This window comes from Phyllopteryx taeniolatus, chromosome 3 (assembly GCF_024500385.1).
Source record: "Phyllopteryx taeniolatus isolate TA_2022b chromosome 3, UOR_Ptae_1.2, whole genome shotgun sequence".
In the NCBI taxonomy this organism is placed as follows: domain Eukaryota; kingdom Metazoa; phylum Chordata; class Actinopteri; order Syngnathiformes; family Syngnathidae; genus Phyllopteryx; species Phyllopteryx taeniolatus.
In genome coordinates this window covers 16,695,126-16,717,126 of record NC_084504.1, presented here as the reverse complement: position 1 = coordinate 16,717,126, position 22,001 = coordinate 16,695,126, and the positions used below count along the sequence as shown (strand labels likewise).

Sequence of the window (22,001 nt, the reverse complement as noted above, 5' to 3'; positions counted from 1 at the left end):
TGGAATCTTTGAGAAGTGCATAAACTACAACTATATATTGGGGTTGGTTTTATTTGTAACATTTTCTACCGATCTTTGTCCTCTTTTCAGTTCCACAATGCCAAGCAGCTATCAGCCTGGTGTCTCCATCACATCTGCACTAACTATAACAGCATCTGCCGCAAGTTTCCCAAAGACATGAAGGCCATGTCTCCAGGTAAAAACACCAATACTTCCTTCCCTGCCTGAGATCTCTTTGATTAACATTGGCTATGCTGCTTCATAATATTCTTTAATAATAAGTTATGTTTTATTTGTTGAGGTATTTGGCATTTAAGAGTAAGACTTAAGTTTCATAGCAGTTGTTACCTAGAGGGCTACAGTAAGGCTGGATTGCATGGTTCAAGAGACATACAGTAATTGAGATTTTTCTTTTGCTCTCAAATTAGGATATGCATCATGGCAGTATAAATACAAAACAAAACGCGTGGCGTCAGATATCTTCATATTCTAATGTAGATCAAAATCTGATATGTATAGAATATGTGCCTATGTGAGTTCAGCGTAAATGAACAGGTTAGATAAAAATAAAAAGTATACCCCATTAAATGTGGTACATTAGAGGTGTGTCCATCATTAAAAAAAGAAAATAATTGCTGACAGTAGCCTGTGTTGTAATGTGAAGGTTACGCTCACTTAAATCAACGGGGGGGGGGACAGTCAGCCCGGGTCAACTAATTTGTACATAATGTTTAATATAATTATTATTGATGTACCTGTGGATAAAAAGTGAAGTCTGCAGAGTCTTTGTTGCTGATATACACAACCGCAGTCAATGAATGAAAGCCTATCAAATATCCACTCTTCTTTAATTCTCACCAGTCCTCTCTTTGTATTGTTTTAGTATAGCTTTGTTGGCATGGCAATCTGTTTCTTCCTTGACAATAACACCATGTTGTTTGTGGTTCAATAAAAAAAAATAATGCAGTACATTGTATGTGGAGCCTCAAAATAATGTTATTCAGGATTAACCATCCATTTCTTAATGCCAGACAGGCTATCAATACATTTTGTTAGACAATTATTATGAGTGTATTCTTTGTCCTGGTCAAAGCTGACCCAGAACATACTATGTGTGCATGGAAAATGATGAGTAGTTAAGTGTTCACAAGATCTCTGTTTACTTGTTTGCCCCGTGCAGAGAACCAGAGGCACTTTGAGAAGCAGCGCTGGCCTCCCGTGTGGTTCCTGAAGGAGGAGGACCGCTATTTGCGCTCGCAGAAGGAGCGTGAGCACGAGGAGGAGATCTTGCGCAAGCAGCACACCAAGCGAGGCTGGTGCTTCTGGAGGCAGCCGTCCTCTTCGCCGCACGTCTCCTAGGCGTCCACGGAAGAGGTCCCGGTTGGGCCCTCTCGCGCGCTCTCTCTCTCTCTCTCCCTCCATGCGGACCTGACTCAGTGTTAAGTGGGAATGTACTGTTTTGTGCCTCTTTACAACCGCGGGAGTGCAGTTATGCCTACGTAGAGCGAAGTGCTTCCCTGATGCCCACACCCACGAGGGCCTGTGGGGGGCCTCCTTGTCCCCCCCCCGCCCTTACAAGAGCTTCATCCCGTCCGTTGAGTGATTGGACTGGGAGCAAGGGCTGTCAATCTCCTAGTCTTCACCTACCGTCTTGATCCGCTCTACTTTTGTTTTCGTTCAAATTGGTGGGGTGGGAGGGGCTCACTTCTGCCTTCACTTCTACACAAGACTGTTAGCTCTCACACACACAGACCCTTTGCCCAAGATCTACCTGTCTACAACCAGCACCGGATATCCAGGAAGTGACACAATCTAACTAAGTATTTTGATATGTTTTTGTAAATCCCTTGCACCTTTTTAAACGACTCTCACCCGACAGAAGTCGATCGACCTTCTCCGAGGAAGTGTCCGTGATTGTCTTGACTGTTGGATTGGAGCACATTCTTTTTTTATCCTAGGGCAAAGCAAACCCTGCTGTTAATGACACCCAGCCCAGTTTGTCTCCATCCTGCACCTTCTATTCCTCCCCCCCACCAAAAAAAAAAAAAAAAAAAAAAAAAGCTCACCTCGCCAAACTGCACTTCAGAGGCTTTCCAAGTGACCACTCAATAGCATTGATGGCGATAAGGAGCCTTACTTGACACCTCTTCCCTGGAGGAATGACGGGACGGATACAGTATTAAACAAAACACATTGGTAACGTCCATCACCACCACTAGGCTGCGTGGAAGCGCCTCAGCAAGCCTGCCTTTACACCACTGCACCACTGGGGGCAGCACTGCTCAGGGCACTACACGCTAACACTTTTAATGCCTGTGACTTATACGTTGTTGTTTCTCCTATGTACAAAGGAGTATTAGGGCCACCCTGAACAAATAATTAAAGGAATAAACTTGAGTAAAGTCATAATATTCACGCGCCTGAACATGTATATAAAATTATGACTTTATTAGCACCCTGCTGCGAAGACTGAAAATCCATGAGTAATTGACGCAACCCCAAATGGTTTCAAATTGCCTGTAGAAAATAGCTTATGTCTAAATTAATTTGCATCTATCTCGACTCACTTCAATGTATTTAATTGACACCAAAAGGCCACCTGAGCACAAAAGCAGTGAATAGGCAAGTTTTTCAGCAAATGAAGGAGGATATGTTACAAAGAAAATTCGTGAATAGGCAAATTTACAAATGCCGCACTGCAAAGATGAGGGGGTTAACTATTTTTTTACAATTTTCACCTCATACAACTTTATTTTTGTCGCCTTACACACTTAAAACCACTTCATTATCGTATGATACAATATGACTGACGTTGTAATAGTACGAGAATTGTGATTTTTCTCTTATTTTTGGCAGCATTGCACACTTTCTTCAAAAAATGACTTTATTCTCATAGCATTCCGACCACTTTCTCACTTTTTTCTCATGATGTGACTTTACTCTCGCATTTTTTTCTTTTATTCTCATAACATTGCACAGTCATAATATTACTTTATTCCAGAGCTCCCTCCCCTCATATTACACAGTTTAATTCGTGGCCCGAGTGCTCCTTTGTATTTATGTATTGTGAGGAGTGTTAAAAAGAGTACATGAATGCATTTATGAACTCTGTTCACCTCACTCGGAATAACAAAGCTGTGATTCTCTTTCTTCCTCGCTTTGGGTAATTTTTGCTTCCCTTACATACTTGTGTGACGCGGTGGTCAAGTGGTTTGTAGTACAAGGCATGTGATGTGTTTGAATCCCTCCTCGGGGGGAAAAAGGAGAAAAAAAAGATTCACTTTGCCTTCCGTTCCTTTCGGTGGAATCCAAAATGGTGCTCACGACAGACAGACAGACACAGACACACACACATGCAGTTCTCAGTTTCCAGTGCAGCAAGTTTCCTCAGTTGAACTTGTGCTGTGTGTAAGAAAAAAGGTAATTAGTTTTTAGAATATGTAGCATTCAGATTTTACACACAGATGCTTTGGGAGGTTGATTTTCATTGAATTCGCCACAGATGTGTTTCTACGCATGCTCGAGGTTGGGTGCCAATTTCTTTGGGCTTTCAGTGGTCATGTGAAAACAAGACTTGCTGGTTAAGAGTTCTTTCCTTCACTTTAGCTTGGAATGGGATGGTTTGAGTCATGTGGGTCGCATGTCCCTGTTCTCCACAGAAGTTGTGATAAAGTCCTGAAATAGAAGTCGGATTGGATCTCACGAGAGCAAAGTGAGAACCAAGCCAATTTTTCAGTGAGGAAAAAAAAAAAAAGCGGTCTAAAAGACTACACATTGCCTGGAATTACTCACTGTCAAGACCAGTTGAGGGCTTTTGGGAATTTTGAAAGGTGACTCAAAAGAGGTGAGAATTGAAGAACAGATTTTGATGGCTACTATTTGTCTTATTAATTATTGGTATGGCCCAATTAGCATCTTCTGTCAGTTCATGTGCCTTATATCAGGAGAAACTGAGTCAACATTTGGGTTGCCGGCTATTTCTGTAAAATAGGTTGTGGTTCGGACGTTAGCCCACGCCGGAACTAGAACTTCAGCAGCAGATGACTTTGAATTAATCTCTGCTGTGGCCACATGGCCTCAGATTATTGTTTTTATGTGGATTATTTGGATGGAGAAAGACTCACGCCATGGACAGAAGGCCATAAAACGGCGGTGATTAAAACAAATAAAATAAAAAATGCCAGATTGATTCCTGAAAGTGAAAAGAAAATGAAATAGTTTTAAAAAAGTAATAAACACTGTTAAAATTGTAGGTGGCAGCCACTTCATATTATACAGTATAATGTCACTTTGCATAGGAAAGCATTTTCTTTTGACCTTATTTGTTTTTGTCTGACCTTTTCTGTGCTTAGCATGACCTGTTCCGGATGATTGTAGCACCTGTTTTACCTTTTTATTGACCTTAATTGAGCCCCTTTTTTAGATGCGCTCTGACTTTTGTACACAAGATGACTTTCACTCAGCACCGTTTAAATACGTACTCATCTTTGTCATAATAATAATAAAAATAACGTGCAGGGACATTTATAAACATGCTGCAAACACTATGTAAGAGGCAATCATAAGGGTGTGTGTTTTAATACAATGAGTAATATTCATGGGGTTTATACACTATTAATACAGGGTGTTAATGTTTTTCAAAGCAACACTCGAGGTGATTTGTGATATTAAAATGCACATGTTTGAAATTGGAGGTGGGGAACATGCTCATTTGATCTGGTCACCCATGCAATGTTTTTCATAAATTATGTGCTCTAGGGATAATTCCCCACCCATTTTGTAAATGGTTGAATGGCAAGTACAATTGTGTTAGCATGAAATCAGTGATATTGGAATTGGGGGGGAAACATTATGCATGATTCTGAGTCTGTTCTGAGTACGTTGGAGCATATTTATTTCTAACGGGGACTGAATATCACCACTTAATTAGGCTCATGGGGAGATGTCCACTGAAATTAAATGCGTGATAATCCTGAATTGCAGGACCAAAAAAAAGTCAAATATTGTGAGTTGTCAGTCAGCCATCACTATATGGTGACCTCTCACAGGCCAAAGTTACATTGTACACTGATGTCATGTTTAGTTGTTTGTTTATCTTCATCGAATACTTTTTACGGTCACATTGGAGTCTGAGAGCGAACACGTTGTGTGTCTCCGTTCATGTGCCTTTAGTGAAATATTCACACTTGTAGCCCTGTACAGGCTGACCACTACCATGCTCCACTTCAAGTTAATTAAGCCAAAAAGTAACCATACGCAGAATTAACATTTGGCAGCTTTGAGTATTTTTTTTTTAAAGCAGCAGTGATGACACGAGATTTGTTGTTGTATTATCAGCTTAAGTTACGCAACAGTTGAATTGTGAAGCAACCCTGCACACCAGCAGTTCTCAAATGAGGTCTCTGCACTCTTTATTAGGTGCCTGCACTTTCTATTATGTAGCCTAGATTGAAACCTTTCGTGATCAGTACGCTGAAGTCTTTATATTCCAAGCGATCTCCATCAGAACTCATCTTATTGTTTTCACTTTGTCATTATGACTCCACATTCAGTATTATCCCACTTCCACTATTCAGATGCAGTGTGAATAATCATGTTTGATTTAAATGCAAACATTCAATGTGACAACTGTGTAATATCATGCTTTAATGATTTAAGATGGTTGTTATCCAAAGTTAAGTCCAGTATTTTGGAGGGTGGATGTGACGTCAGCTGCGGAGGATTTCTTGGACTGAATAGGTATAGTTGTGCACTTTTGTTTTCATGTGACTTTTATTAATCTCTACCGCTCGTGTATTACCATTAAAAACAAAGAGCACATGTACCACCTTCACATATGACTATCAAGGGCTTTCAAAAAGGAAAAAAAAATAAAAATTCAACAATCAGAATGTTTGCTGCTGTTTGCAAAGATGTTTTGAAACAGTTTGTAATATTTTTTGAACTGCTATGATTTGTACAAAATTTCCTCTCTTTTTTTTTTGCCATTTCAGTATTTTGATGTTTGACATGGATTTTATTAAAATGGTTAATCTTTTGACCTTGTCTCTTGTGTTGTTGTTTTGCTACACACAGAATCCAACAATGTGACTATACTGTACATATAATTTATGGGAAATAAACAAAATATATTTCCTGACATTATTATTAGAACAATAATGTGCCACTGTATAGATTTTGTTTCTATTTGAGTGCAAATATTTCATTACTATACTCAAAGTTCCATAGTTCTCCTTCAAGTGAGGCGTGGGGCATCGTTTTGACATTTGACTTTCAATTAAATTAATTAGAATTTCAATTAAACTTCCATGTTATTACCAATATATATATATAAAGGGTTACATTTAATTATGTCATATAATTAATCATGATACTGTAATTTGAAATAGCAATTGTCTAATCTCATTTCAGACGCTGTTAATTGCTGCTGAAATTGTGGACCAGCAGCGAACTCTAGTGGAGAAAATGAGTCAATTCCTTCTGTTACAGGACACAGGGCAACTTGAAACTGTAAAACCCTTTTTTTAACACGTCGCTTGGATATACTCTTTATTATAATAATAATTATTATTATTATTATTATTACTTAGACTGAATGACGAATGTCACTCGTTAGCCACAATATTAGGTACAATTGCCTTCTGACAAGAGTTTATCAAAGATTCTGCCTCCCTCTACAACAATGACAATGGCCAGTTCTGAATGCATGGTGTCATGTTTGTTTTTTGTTTTGTTTTTGTATTTGGGGTCTGAGGTCCTGAGCACTCTGGAGGAGGTTTTCATCCAGGATATCCCTGTACTTGGCCGCATTCATCTTTCCTTCGATCGCAACCAGTCTCCCTGTCCCTGCAGCTGAAAAACACCCCCACAGCCCGATGCTGCCACCACCATCCTTCACTGTTGGGACTGTATTGGGCAGGTGATGAGCAATGCCTGATTTTATCCACACATACCGCTTATAATTAAGGCCAAAAAGTTCTATCTTGGTCTCATCAGACCAAAGAATCTTATTTCTCACCATCTTGGAGTCCTTCAGGTGTTATTTAGCCAACTCCATGCGGGCTTTCATGTGTCTTGGACTGAGGAGAGGCTTCCGGCGGGCCACTCTGCCATAAAGCCCTGACTGGTGGACGGCTGCAGTGATGGTTGACTTTCTAGAACTTTCTCCCATCTCCCGACTGCATCTCTGGAGCTCAGCCACAGTGATCTTTGGGTTCTTCTTTACCACTCTCACAAAGGCTCGTCGCCCCCGATTGCTCAGTTTGGCCGGACGGCCAGCTCTAGGAAGGGTTCTAGTCATCCCAAACATCTTCCGTTTAAGGATTATGGAGGCCACTGTGCTCTTAGGAATCTTAAGTGCAGCAGAAACTTTTTTGTTACCTTGGCCAGATCTGTGCCTTGCCACAATTCTGTCTCTGAGCTCTTCAGGCAGTTCCTTTGACCTCATGATTCTCATTTGCTCTGACATGCACTGTGAGCTCTAGGGTTTTATATAGACAGGTGTTTGGCTTTCCTAATCAAGTCCAATCAGTATAATCAAGCACAGCTGGACTCCAATGAAGGTGTAGAACCATCTCAAGTATGATCAGAAGAAATGGACAGCACCAGAGTTAAATATATGAGTGTCACAGCAAACGGTCTGAATACTTATGGCTGTGTGATATTTCAGTTTTTCTTTTCTACTAAATCTGCAAAAATTTCAACAATTGCGTTTTTTTTCTGACAATCGGGTGTTGTGTGTACATTAATGAGTGGGGATAATGAACTTAAATGGCTGCAATATAAGAGTGAAAAATCTAAGGGGGTCTGAATACTTTCCGTACCCACAGTAATTACCGCATCTTGCAATAAAAAATAACAAATATACATTATATAAATGTTGCTTATGGTCTCAAACATTATTCTCAGTGATTGGTGTTTAACCCTTATATACTGTTTGCATGAAATTTCTCCCGTTTTGACATTTTATAACAATAAAAAAACACTAAATATAATTCTTTCACCCTGATATTTTATGACTTCTCCTAAAAGTTACACAGAAATTAAAATATCTTAAGTAATTATTTTGTACAGGAAGTCCTCGAGTTATGACACACTCGACCTACGACGTTTCGACTTTACGACGCCCGTGCCTCGTCCGCCATTTTGTCCCAGCACCATAGTGTTTCTGTTTAGCTAGTGCATAGTGCTTGTCTGTGTTTGTGCGCCGGGAGTATCTTTGCCTTTTTCGCCCTCCTTTTTTTCCACACCCTCAGCAGTAATGGTAAGTACAACATCTTATTTTTCTATTTTAATGTATTTTAGTTTCTTTATACGAAATGTTAACCTTTCCTGCTACGGTCACCTGACCGTGGTCGGTAGACGCAGGGGTTAATTCCCTTCTCTCGTTGCACAGCTGAGCTGGGTGGCGGCAACAATAAAGGCACGAAGCACCGATTTGCTGCTTTAATGGCTTTATTAGCTCCTCTGCACATTCAACGTCAACGGGTCCTCCGCTAATCTCTACTCTTCTCACTTGCTACTGTACACACTCGCACCGGCGCGCACTCCTTCCTCCTTCGCACTCCCGTCTCACTCAGACATCGACGCACACGCCCACACACACTGACCTTGCTGTCACAATCACGTGGGACAATACCCGTAACAGAAGTATTTCGCCGTAAATTTCAACTTTAACGGTGAAATCCGACTTACGCGGAAAATCATGTGATGTCGCCAGTTTAGTTCGTAAATCGAGGACTTCCTGTACACTGGGCCCAACCTGAGATTATTAAAATTAATTTTAGATTAACCAGTATGTGTTAAACCAAGGAAAATGGACTGTGAAACTTTACATGCCATAAATGTGTATATCTTTTTTATGGGATAGTAAAAAAAAATTTCAAGAGCAAGCTTGAAACATTCAGCAGAACTGTACCATTTACTGTATACTCGTGTGTGCTAAATCATAGAAAATGGTGGTAACTGTGAAACTGTGCATGCCATAAATTTGAAGACATATTTTCTTTGTGGAACAGTCGAAACAGTGTTCGAGAGGGAGCCTAAAACAGTCTTGAGAACTGTCTGTGTTCCCCATCACATTTGCACAGGTTCCCACAGCTGTTGGTCTTTGAAGTCTCATAGGGAAATCTCCAAACAGGGAAAGTGTAAAATAGTGTTAGAATGACAATACTGTACATAAAAAGGACAACATGAAAAAAAAAAAAAAAACACTTTCCCTTTACGCTGAAACATTGATTAAGTATTAATCATCCATATTGTCAGACAGGCTATAATACATTTTGAAAAGATCTGTAGTAATTCATAATTTGATATAGACAATTATTATGAGGATTTTATTGGTCCAACTTAAAATTGTGTGCATGGAAAATGAACAGTATGTCAGGGGTAAGTGATTTGTGCAAGAATCTGAGGAGATTGGAAAGTGGTTAAGGGCCTCCACTGCCATTGGACATCTGTGCACCGACGTGTGTTTACGTTCAGTCAAAACTGGATTAAGATTCAAGTGTCAGTTCTGATATTGTGAAAGTGTCCAAAAAATACCAATCATATGAGTCATATACTAAAGTGCAATGAGTGACAGCGACTCAGCAAAAAAGCGATTCCCTGAAGTCATGACTCATCGAATTAAGCCCACGGTGAGCTGGAACTTTTAATGAAGGTGCTCTGCTGAGGGATTAGAGGAAGCCAGATGGGGAATGCTGTGTAGCGTCGCCATGGTGACGGCTAGTGATGTGGCTGTTGATCATCATCTTGAGACGGGTGACGAGGGAAGGTAGTAGTTGCGGGATGTGGAATAATTGCCATCCTGATGTGTTCCACATGTTTGCAGTTAGTGACACTATCAGGCAGTCAGTTTAGACAACTGTACTTAAGTAGATTTTTCAGGTATCTGTACCTTACTTGATTTTTTGACTTTTTGCTTTTACTTGTACCTTTCTCCTCTTTACTTTGTCAGGAAAATGACCTGATGTACGAGTATTTGAGTTGCGAGCTGTCATTTGGCTGACATTTTTGCTTTGACCTCAACTCAACTCACTTCACAACGAGCAGCAGTTAGGGAACAATTCGTCAAAGAAGAGTCTTCAAGCTGTTTCATGCCATTCCAGGTTAAGGTTTACTATCAAACTAAATACAAAGTAAACTAAAGAGAAATCAGATTGTGTATTTAAAACGAGCAAATAATTTTTTCTTAAAAAAGTCAACTGAGCTTAGTGCTCACAAAATAATAATAATAATAAAAAATGCTAAATTGCATCAATGGACTAACAAATAGAATACATTTTGCAGTCTTATAACACTTTATGCAACGGATATACACTATAGAAGGGCTAAAGAAAATGGCATCGATGTCGCAGTATAACCTTTCAAATAACAAACTTTCAAACACAAACGGTGCAGCAGCACATGTAGATAAACAATATAACAATATTTTCAGGCATATATTTTTTATCCTCTGCCAAAGCGACTAATATTACTGCAGTACACTCACTCACTTATTGTATGGTTTGTATCTGCGTGACTGCATTATATTGCTGCCCCAGTGGCCAAGTGGCACACATCAGAAGGCACTTTAATGAATTAATCATGAGGCACAAACTGTTTAATTCTTTACATTCTCTTTAAATGTGTTGTTACTGCAGTGTATGTTTTCATTTCAAAATAGGCTTATGGAGTGCTGTTCTCCTTGTTAAAAAGCATTACAAAAATCTGGGAGTTGGGTTTTCTCGGGAAGCTGGAACGGCTAGATGGTATATGATTTGAGATAACGAGTGTTTTGAATTACGGGTGTGGTCACGGAATGAATTAAACTCATATCCAAAGGCACTAATGTAATGTTTATAACTCACAGTAAAAGTTCATTTTTATGTTTGTACTGTAGTACATCCTGGACTTTTTTACTTAAGGAGTTGAATCAGTACTTTTTATTTTTTATTTTTTTTTTATTTTTTATTTTTTACATAAGTCTCTGTACTTCTACTTAAGTACAGTGCAAGTACTTTTGCCACGTCTGCGTTTAGGCTGCTAAAAATGTTGATCATTATTTACAAGCTGTTGTTGCTCCCACCACAGCCTTTCACGCATCTTTTTTATGAAGATGGAGTGACTCGTCACAATGTCAGCTGTCCCATCAGCGGCCACGTGTTCAAACGTCTTGCCCATATGTGGTCTTGTGCAATCATCACATCTGGCTCACATTGCCAGTGGTTGCCTTCGCACGAGATGAAAATGTTTTCACATTGAGGGCGAAGAGTCAAAGAAAATGCATGATTTGAACATGTACAGGACAACTATACAGTACACAATATGGATACGCGTCCAACTAAATGAAACAATCCAGTGTTTTCCAACCTTTATTGAGCCAAGGCACATTCGGTATTCTACGTAAGACAACTCTCACAGCACACCACCAAACAAAAATGTAAAAATAATAATAATACACAGGTTAATTGTGTACCTTCTGTCATGGCGTAAGAACAATTGATTGTTTTGCCTGTCACAAACCGATTCCGATACCAGAATCGATATTGGTGCCAATATGTCGACTCTGTGCTCGTACTCAGATTAAAAAAAAAAAAGAAACGCTCCGATACTACACAATCAGCCGTCTGCAAATTATACTCTTCTGCACTTCAGTTGTCCTGTCAGTTTTGTTTTTTTTTTGTTTTTTTTAAATAACCTTTGGTATTCTCAAAAAATAGTCTTGTTTTTTTTAACACTTTATCCTAACAGACTCAATGTTTATCTTTTTTCCTCTTCATCTCCTATCTCGATTCAATTCAAACAACTTTATTTATCCCCAAAGTGCAATTCAGTTCACCAACTACCAGTGGAGTAACACACAACAATAACAAATAAAGACATACAGACACTCTATCAGTGACAATCAATAAACATCAACAGCAGACCATAGGAGCGAACATACAGGATGTCACGAATGGGCACACAAAATGCCACAGTTAAAGAAATAAATAAGTAATAATGATTAATAAAGTACTAAAAGAACATATACTTTTACATAGTGGGCCTTAGTGTTCAGACTGGACATTATACATATAACTGCGACGCCTTCTGTTACAGGCTATGTTTAAGTGAAATGAGTGGCAAGAGTGTTTGAAAAATATGCAGTGAGATGTTAAAATGTCAGTAACGACAAGCTGTTCCTCTAAAAAGTGTTAGATTTGAGTGAAAATTATGCCATGTTCAAGAAAAGTTTGTTTTTGAAAAATAATGGATTCAAATAAAATACATTTTCATCACAACTGCAAGACGTAGTGGCAATATCAAGTATTGGTACTCAGTATCGGCAAGTACTCAAATGGAAGTAATTATAAAAGTAAAGAAGAAAAAAAGTGCATGCCTACCTGTCACTATACGTTGCTGTCATAGATAGATGTTATCAATCAATGTAAGGGCGGTGCCATGTTGGGCGAAATCATTTTCAGCTGCAGACCCCAAGTGACGTCGAAGAGCAAGTTGCGCCTTGCTTGCTAATACACAGGGGCTATTGAATTGTGTCGGCTGAGAGATTTTTGAGAGCGATGGACATACACTATGGCTGGATGGAAATCATGCAGAGGCTTTTTTGATCGTGGTTTATCGTGTAGCTTTTGTGCATGAAATGAATCAAATATGAATCTTGTCATTGCTGAATATTTACTAATTGTATAGCTTTTGTAGTAAATAAAGCGGGCATGAATTAGGGAACAAATCACAAGTTCCCAGTATCGCAACAGTGAAGACTTAAAAATGGCTGCCCCCATAAGCAAGTAGATGCGATGTTTGAAACATATTTTTTAGAATAAATTCTTTGTACATTTGCATAAACAGCAGCTGATGAAGAAGATACGCGCATGTAAATATATAACAGAATGTTTTAACATCTTGGGTTTAAGTTCCCCTTTAAGTGAATTTGGATAATTTCCAGCAGCACACCTGATCATCTTGGGAGTCACTGAATTCATCCACTTGACCAATTCGCTGTTGTTGGATCTTACTTCTTCAGCTTACTGAGATATTTGGACATTCTATACTTCAAACTATTGTTGTTACTGCGGTTGCCTTGGAAATGCTCATCTGAGCGGGGTGGAGAATTTATTTAAAGGAGGGAAGGGATTAAGTTTTTGCGAGGTTCATTCATCCGCCTAGTAATGATCTGTCTGCGAATGGCTGATGATAAATTTAAACAACACAAACGCACTCTATTATGTTATTGGACTGATCATATACTGTAGTCCTTTTACATATGTGTCTGCGTAAATTGGCAGGACGTGCGCGCACACACACACACACACACGCACACACACGCACACACACACACACACGTACACACATGCATGGCCCAAGGGGAAGATATCTCAAGGTTGTTGTCAAGCCACATAGCTGAGCAGTCACCTCATCTGGCGGCCTGCTGCGAACACACACACACATTCACACGTGTTGGCCTCTCTCGCTCACATACACAAACACTCACAAACAGCGCATTGACATATACGCACTCCTTGCAACATGTACATTCTATTCTCATGTTTGCAACGTTTCATCATATATCAAAACAGCTGCTGATGATGATGATGAGATGGTGATGACGTACAGACCATAAATGACTCCCACCGTCAGATGAATGTGTGACTAATATCTACTACGTATATTCCTTCTCTATCTTAAATGTATGTCTTTAAGTTTGAACTTACACTTATGTTCACAGTGTTCAAGTATGGGATTTTTAGATTGAAGATGTTTTATCTCTTTGTTTTTTTTCGTACTGCATGTTTCAGATTTAAAAAAAAAAAACGAACTGCAATCAATCATAACTGTATCTTTAAATGTCACTATAATAGCAATTATGATTAAAAGGATTGCACAAAATACAGCCAGTGTTCCAGTGATACGATTTGATAGCACACTGTGCTCTTTGACAAAACAACAGCATTATTTTGTTTGACAACTTAGCGTTAATAAGAATCTGCATGTTGTGATACTCTTCAATATTCTGTATACAATAGTAGACAATATCATACCATACCTTTGCATACAAAACCTCCCCATACCATAACATCATAATGCCCCATAGGTGCCTTAACATAGCATACCGCAACAGCAGACATACTCTATTATACTGTTTTATACTACATACATGCATACACACTACTGTAATACATTACCATACCATGCTAGACCATGTAATACAATACCACACCATACCATACGATGTAATATGATGCACTACAATACAATAAAATAATGATACACTAAATTATAAAGCTAAAGCAATTGCTACATCTAACCATTTTACAGATCTTGTTATTGCTGCTCTCGATGATGATAGATGGCATATATAGCAAAGAGCTATAGCAAATACTGTACAAGTACCATTTTCCATTAGATAAAGGGGAGGCTACATTTATACAGGAGATTATACAGTATAAACACCTCGCACAAGCAAAGAAGAGAGCAGTGATAGCTTGGTGCAGGCTGATGGAAAACATTATTAGTGAAGACTAATGACAACAGCAGGACAGAGATGAGACCCTGACCTCTGAGTTTCAACACGTCTTTGACATTTTCAGTCACCCCTCGAGTTGCGATCACATAACCATGCCATAAAACACTCAACATGCCTCAGAAAAACTAGATTTGGGCCTCCAAGGAATTGGTCTATTGAGCTCGTAGAGTTGGGTGTTCCAGTTTGAAGGTACAAATCCACCCGTCCTAAACTATAGGACGTGTATCATCCTGATACAAGTCACTGAACGATCAAAGAGACTTAATGGTGAATGGACAGTGAATTAAGTGCACTCTAAGAGGCTAGGAGAGGATTTTGTGAGTTAGCGGAGCTCTCGACAAGCTGTCAAGCACAGTCTGTTAGTCTAGACTCTCAGGAAGGCAGGGGGCTGGACAAAGAGCTTGTGGCAATTAGCGAAGGACAAAATTAGGAGAAAATGGCCATTGCAGTACACACACAAACATGTACAAAGCCCCACTGGACAGCCTTGTACATTCCCACATTTAGACCCCCGTGGCCAATAACACCGCACCCTTGCAGAGGAAATGCCAGAGTCCTCTAAAGTGGAGTCTAACAGGGCCGCAGTTGTCCAGATATGGACGAAGAGGCTTGGAGGGGCAGGAGAGCCTCTAATAACAGGAAGTTGTAAGAATAATAGCAGCATGAGGATGTCACGGATGCCCCCCACCACCAACAACCCCCACGAGCTTGATTCAGAACAGCAGCACACATGTGGATTATGCTGCATTATTTGTTTCACATGTTCAAGTACCACACAGCTGTGAGGAAGAGGATTTATTATTTATTTTCTGCATTATTACACAACCCCAAATCCTGTTTTCTCAGAATCAAAACAGCATTTGAAAATGAATTTTCTCCCTGTTTGGATGGGTTTTCTATGCTTCCTCTCTCATTCTCAAAACATCCACGTTAGGTTCATTGAAGACTCTAAACTGCTAAATTGTCCTTAGGTTTGAATGCGGGTGTGTCTACAGGTGGTGTGTGATTGGCTGCCGACCAGTCCAGGGTGTACCCGACCGCTCATCTCTCAGCTGGGATGGGCTCCAGCTCACCCATGAGCCTTATGAGTATAAACTGCATATAGAATCGATGGATGGCGGCATGGTTGGATAAACACGCAACTAAATCTGTTTGATTTTATTTTCATTTCTTCTACATGATTTTAAAAATGCTACTCGACCTGTTTCACTGTTTAAAAAAACACATAACGCTTATCCTGCTCACGGTCACAGTTCAGCTGGGGCCTAGCCCAGCTGACTTGGGACAAAAGGCAGGGTACACCCTCGACTGGATCCCAGGCAATCAAAAGGCACATACCTGTACTGACAAACAACTACTTGGACTTTCATTTCCCAATCTCAACTCTTCTCAACTCAACTTTACTTATAGAGCACTTTAGAAGACAACTACACCTGGAACAAAGTGCTGTACTTAATAAAAGTTCAAGAGAAAACACGATAATAATAATCATCATCATCATAAAGTACTATTTTCTGATTAAAATATGCTTCTTTAAAAACAAACTTCTACAGTGCCTCATCTGTGTCAACGACCAAACTTTCACAGTCTTTGTTCATCGCCTGCTGTTCTGCCAGCGGCCTGTTGATGGTGTCAAGATGAATAAAGTTGTGGTAACCCTCTCCAGAGGGTGCGATGACAAGAGCGCCCCTTCACGTTGGCATTCAGCATGCATCCGTTCCAGAGTTTTATTCCCTCCCGTTTCATATTGTAACTCATGTTGTGTGAAGTTGTAAGTAGATGAGATAGATCATAGGTGTCAAACTCAAGGCCCGGGGGCCAGATGCGGCCCACCACATTATTTTATGTGGCCCGTGAAAGCAAATCATGCTCATCAACTTCTGTGATTATTGCTAAAATCTGTACCCAAATTCCAAATTGTCATAATAATAAACAATAATGTTGAGATATTGCATTATTCTGTTACCAAATGCTTCTTCTACAGTAACTTAAACAATACTTGAATAAACTATTTTCCTTGTCTTCTGATTTCAAAAGTAGTTATCCCTCAATTTGTCGTGTAATGGTAATAATATGATTTGGTGATTAAACATTTAAATGGGTTCACTGTTCTAACGGCCCTCTGATGGAAATCATAACTACAATGCGGTCCGAGACAAAAATTAGTTTGACACCATGACTGAAGTCTTCACTGACCAGTAGAGGGCGCTGAGATGCTGAAAATTGTAATCTCGAGATCACAGTGTGGATGACGTCACTCGTGTTGGGTGCAGCGCTAGCAACTGCAGGTTGAATGTAAACAAACAACTACAGTTTTCCAACAGCGGTTACGTCATCCGTTGGTGAGTAATCTCACATTCCCCATAATAATGAATGTTAGGACCGGTTCCAAATCTCCTGTGACATGTAGTACTCTCTATTGCTTCACTTACTCGTGGGTAATGTAGTCTTCAATTAACCTGTAACATGTATGGTTTTGGAATGTGGGAGGAAGCCAGAGAAAACCCACACAACCACGAAACACTCCATATATTGATATAATTTGTATTTATTATCTATTGGTCAAGTTGTGTCATGTTAGTGCATTTTGCTCATTCAGTTGGACATTTGTTTTTGTTTAGTTTAGATTATAGTTGATGACTACCAAAACATGCATTCAGGTACCACAAGGTAGGTACCCCTGCACAATCTTATGAGATCCTAGCCAAGAATTGTAACCAAAATTCTGTTTTTTTTAAAAATACTGCTGTCAAGTCATGGTTTTTAAATGACTCGTTATACACATTATAAAAGAACACATCTGTCACTTTAAACCTTGACTATTGTCCTAGATTATACAAGAATGATCTGAATAGAGTTCTGCAGCTCATGGAGGTACGTCATCATCCACAAGGCCGACATACAGAGCCATGCAGTGTTCCTACAGTAGTGTGCGTGATTGTTTGTTTGCATTACTTTGTCTCGCGTTCAGTCTGTGTGCTAATGAATGCATGTCTGAGCATCAATTCATGGCAATGTTTGTGCGAGATTGTGCAACCAGTTTTCCTATGCATGATTCAGAATCTGACAGCAACACAAACTCCCCTTGCTCTTTGTTTTATGCCACACACAGGCTTCCTCATACTCAGTTCGCATGAAATTGCTCCTTCTTTTGCAGTAAATGGCTTCATTTGAGCATGTGTGTGTGATGACTATATTGGTTTGGGGTGTTGAAAAAGACAGAAAGACCGGCAGTTCTTCATCTGCCAAATTGCCCCTCTTGGCCTCTTAAACCACATCATTATTTCATGTTGCAGATTTTTAAGACGAAAGCACGACTTCCAAAGTAACAAAAATGTTTGATTGAATTGCTCAATTTGTATGACTTGGCTTGTAGCCTGGAACACAAATGAAGATTTTTTTGAAAGACAAGCAAAGTGTAAATATAAAAAATTATTGTAATGTGTGTTCTTACTGCTCATAGTGCATGGCGACAGTGGCGTACTCAAGATTAGCAAAACAGCAAACCACACACTTAACCTCTTAGAGGCTGTATTTTACGCTAAACACTTGGACCTTCATCCTTGGATGTAAATATCTGAAACGGCAAACACTCGGGTTCTTCGACTCCATTCCTCTCAGCTGTATGTTGACTTCATGAGCTCAGTCAGAAGAAGATGAATGAATTGATGCAAACTAAGCCACTTGCACAGTGAAGCATTTAAGATTGCGAGTTGGGTGATAGGGGTAACCTATCACCCAATTCGCAATTGCTTAATTGTTTTTACTTTCCACCAATAGCAGTGGTTAACAACTTATTTTTTACACTTGTATGACAGTTGGGAATGTAAAATGTTACTCAAAATATTGCGTGTAGGGGAAAGTACAGGAAGGTAGTTAACATTTTTTGAGTAAACTAATAAATAAATGTATATGTCAGGATGTTGTGTCCACCTACAAACAAGCAGATTCAACGTGAACATAACAGTTTTGGTGATTTATCCTGTCCACAAAAAAAGTTGTCTGTGGCTCAAATTACCCCATGGGTTCCGAATGAAATCAGGCTTTTCCTCAGATACGTATGTATTTATTTAATAAACAATTCAAAAGTAAGGCAGATACTATTCTACTAGCCTCTTTCAACTTCCTTCATTAGGCCTGAGAATGCTTTAAAAGATGAAATGGATGACTTTCATCCTCATCATCCATCCTTTTTCTGACTCCCTTGCCCCTCCAAACGCCTTCCTCTCATCTCTTCATCCATTATCTCCATCCATTTACCCCGCACTCCCTACTTACTCTACATTCCACTTGTCTAAGTTGCAGGAGAATGCAAACGGCTGTTCCTTCTTGCTGTGCCCCCAACTGTGTGAGGTTTGGGTAGTTTTGGCAATGAAATCAATTCTGGAAAAGAAGGCTACATCTTTTTCTTTGAAAGTAAGCTTGGCTGACGATATCCAGCTTTGCGTGTTCTCCAAAAACTTGGCCTCGAGGTTGTCACCATCCCCCTTCTGCTGCTGGCCAATGCAGTTGTAACTTGTACCACTGGCCCAATTTACCCCATGCTAAATTTATTAACCCCAATAGCTAAAATGGTGCACTTTTCTGCCAGCTTTAGCACCCAATTTCGCAGTTCAGATATCCTAGAAGATGTATAAAACACATTTTAAACAATGCACTTCGGTCTTTACACAATCATCATGAACCTTACGATAGAGTAAATGTACTTTCATGAGTGAAAAACGTTTTTTGGACCATTGGCACCAAACACTTCTGCCATGTGACCCTTACTTTCAGAGATTAATATTTAGTCACATGCTCAATTTCATTGGGCCACTTTCCACACTGGCTCATTTACCCCACTGTCCCCGACAGTTAATGATGTTGTTGTTGTTTTGATTGATGATTATTCGAACGGATTATTTAAAATTCCATTATTTCCTATTTAGCCTTTGCTGTGATTTAGCATTTCTATTCAAATCCAATGAGTACAATTTGACGACAACTTCCACAAAGTGCTGCAAGAAAAAAAAATGCATGCTGCTGACACCGTATTAAGGTTGGCTGCGTGCGCGGTGTGACCCAGCCAGTGAAGTCATTACGCTTTCCACTCACTCAACAGGAGGTGGGGCTTTTAACTGCAAACTTATTCCGCTGCCCCCTCTCTGCACAAAGCCCAGTGTGCACAACAGTCTCATCCAATTCCACGCTGGGAGGACGCAGAGCCTGCACGACGGATCTTTCCGCTTTGAAACCTGAGCCCACGTTGCGTGCAACCCGCGTGTTAAGCCTTCCGTGGACTCTTTTCGTCCTCTTTTTCTCCACTGAGAACGGCCGTGGTTGTTGTTTTTTTTTTTCCTCCGCTGTGGGTCTTCCCAGCAAATAGTCGCACCCCGAGCACAAGTAGGGGACGAGCCAGCGGGAAGAGGTGTGGACACTTGAAGGCACCATGAGCAGGCAAACGGTGAACCTTGATACCTACAGCCTGTCACTGCTCACGGCCAAGGAGGACATCCTCAACCATCGCTCCTCCACTAACTGGTAACTTTCTGTTTAATTAAATGCAAAACCACTATTTGGTGTTATAAGTCGAAGTTTCATGTTTACTGACGTCTACGGTGGCTGTTGCGTAAATGGAGGCTTTATTTCATTAATCCAATGAGCAAAAGTGCTGCTGTGCAAGACGGTGCACGCTACGTGAGCTATTTTTACAACTCCATTGTCCTACATTTTTTTGTAGACACTTTTGAGTTTATCAAAGCTTCTTGCCTCCCCTTTGTGAGTGTGCGACGAGAGGAGGTGATGGTCGTCCATTACGCACGCAGAACGCAGCCAACTGCATGACTCGTTGCCCCCCACCCCCAAAATGTAAAACCCAATTTTCCTCTCCCCAAAGGTAACGTGAGGCGTGTATTCTTCGCTACCGTGATCAGGTTTCCGCTTGCTCTCTCTTTCATGAGGGCATACTTGGATTAAGCGGACACACAAACCTGATGATTCCATGCTGCAATTTTAGTAATTCATGCTGAAAACAAGCGAAGTTCAATGAACCTTCAGTGCATTACAGTTTTATGAATACAGTTGATGTAGAACCTCCCTATCACTACATTAAGTCCACTTGAACCAACTCGTCAGATCAGTTAGAGCAGTGTTTATCAAAGCTTTGACACTAACTACTTGAATAAAAAAATACATAGCTCCAACTACCACAGTTATAACCAATATTAAAATTCACTAGTGCAGTAGGCCCAAGTATTCATCAAAAACAAGACAGAGGTGTTATTTCTAAAATGTATATTTAATATTATTGTAAGCCACTATAACGTGATGCACAGTTTGAACAAATTAACATTGCGGTTCAGTATAGAAAATACAAAACTGGACATAAACTAAATAATAATGATAAATAAATAATGATTCCATTCTGTACATACAAGTTAAATACAAATTCTACCTCAGCAAATGTTTAAAAATGAAACAGTTCTGAAAGATTAAATCCAATAAATAAATGGTGGAAGTACAATGCAACATCGAACAAACAGAATCCATTCTAGGACACTCTTGCTTGCATTTATAAACAGTTATTCCCATTGCAAATACAGCCAAACAATAATCATCATAAAAAGCCATTTTAGTCTTTACTTTTTGGAAGAATGATAAAAGTCAAATGTCTTGGACTAAAGGGCTTTCACTTTCATATATATATATCTGTGGTTAGTGTTTTAATGTAATACTTATAAGCGCTTCTAGACCAATTAATGGTAGTGTGTCTTACTTTGATAGTATTGCATTGCCTAGATACACTCCCATCCAGAAACAAGTACAGTGTGCCATTGTGTCTGGTTTGACAGATGACTCATGACATTGTGTCCTCTGGGCATATTAGAGATGTTTATGTACATGGGATTGTTTGACAGGTGGCAGATTGTAAGCCAAACAATCCAATGAGAGGCTGAATGGAACATCAATATACAAATGCTTCATGGGATTCACCCACCAACATGATGAGGGACATGCAACTAGGAAAAAGATGATCCCAAAATGCTCTAAAGAAAGGAAACTTAAAAAATTGGGACTGGATGGGAGACTTTTTTTTTTTTTATCCCAGCCCGTTCAGATTTGAGTTCGTCAAGTTTCATTCATCCAGCTCGAGTCTGCATAACGTCATGGAATGACAAGGAGGAAGGAGGGAGATGAAACAGAGGTGGACGTCATCCATACTTGACTCCCACACAAGCGCACATGTTCTGCAGGTCTGGGCTGAGAGGCAACTTATAATTTGGGTTACTTTTGGCCATTAAAAACAGTGGATGCATGTGAGGAGAAGCTGTGTGTTTGCTGGGAATGCTGCATTCAAAAAAACTAAACAAAACTGGATGAGAGCGTGGGACAGAATGAGAGCTGGGTGTTGTTTTGATGTGTCACCATGGTGATGTGCAGGTGTCAGGTGGCCAGGCTTCAGGTTATGACACGGGATGGTCTCACATATGCTGCTGCTGTTCACAATGGATCGACT

General features: G+C 39.8%; 2 protein-coding genes across 5 annotated transcripts in view; both read left to right on the top strand.

Annotated features, from left to right (window-relative positions):
- rhobtb4 (Rho related BTB domain containing 4) overlaps positions 1–6,037 on the top strand; it is a 32,706-nt gene extending 26,669 nt beyond the window's left edge. For both annotated transcript variants that reach the window (XM_061767205.1, XM_061767207.1), the window contains 2 exons: positions 91–196; positions 1,181–6,037. In XM_061767205.1, the coding sequence (XP_061623189.1) occupies positions 91–196; positions 1,181–1,359 (285 nt within the window). In that variant the 3' untranslated portion in view covers positions 1,360–6,037. The remainder of the gene's footprint in view (positions 1–90; positions 197–1,180) is intronic.
- Positions 6,038–19,632: 13,595 nt separating this feature from the next.
- Positions 19,633–22,001, top strand: part of si:dkey-40c11.2 (drebrin-like protein A) — a 51,821-nt gene continuing 49,452 nt past the window's right edge. Inside the window, exon 1 of one of the 3 annotated variants that reach the window (XM_061767202.1) lies at positions 19,633–20,026. In XM_061767202.1, coding sequence (XP_061623186.1) covers positions 19,935–20,026 — 92 coding nt within the window. In that variant the 5' untranslated portion in view covers positions 19,633–19,934. The remainder of the gene's footprint in view (positions 20,027–22,001) is intronic. The other 2 variants (XM_061767204.1, XM_061767203.1) reach the window with 2 other exon arrangements.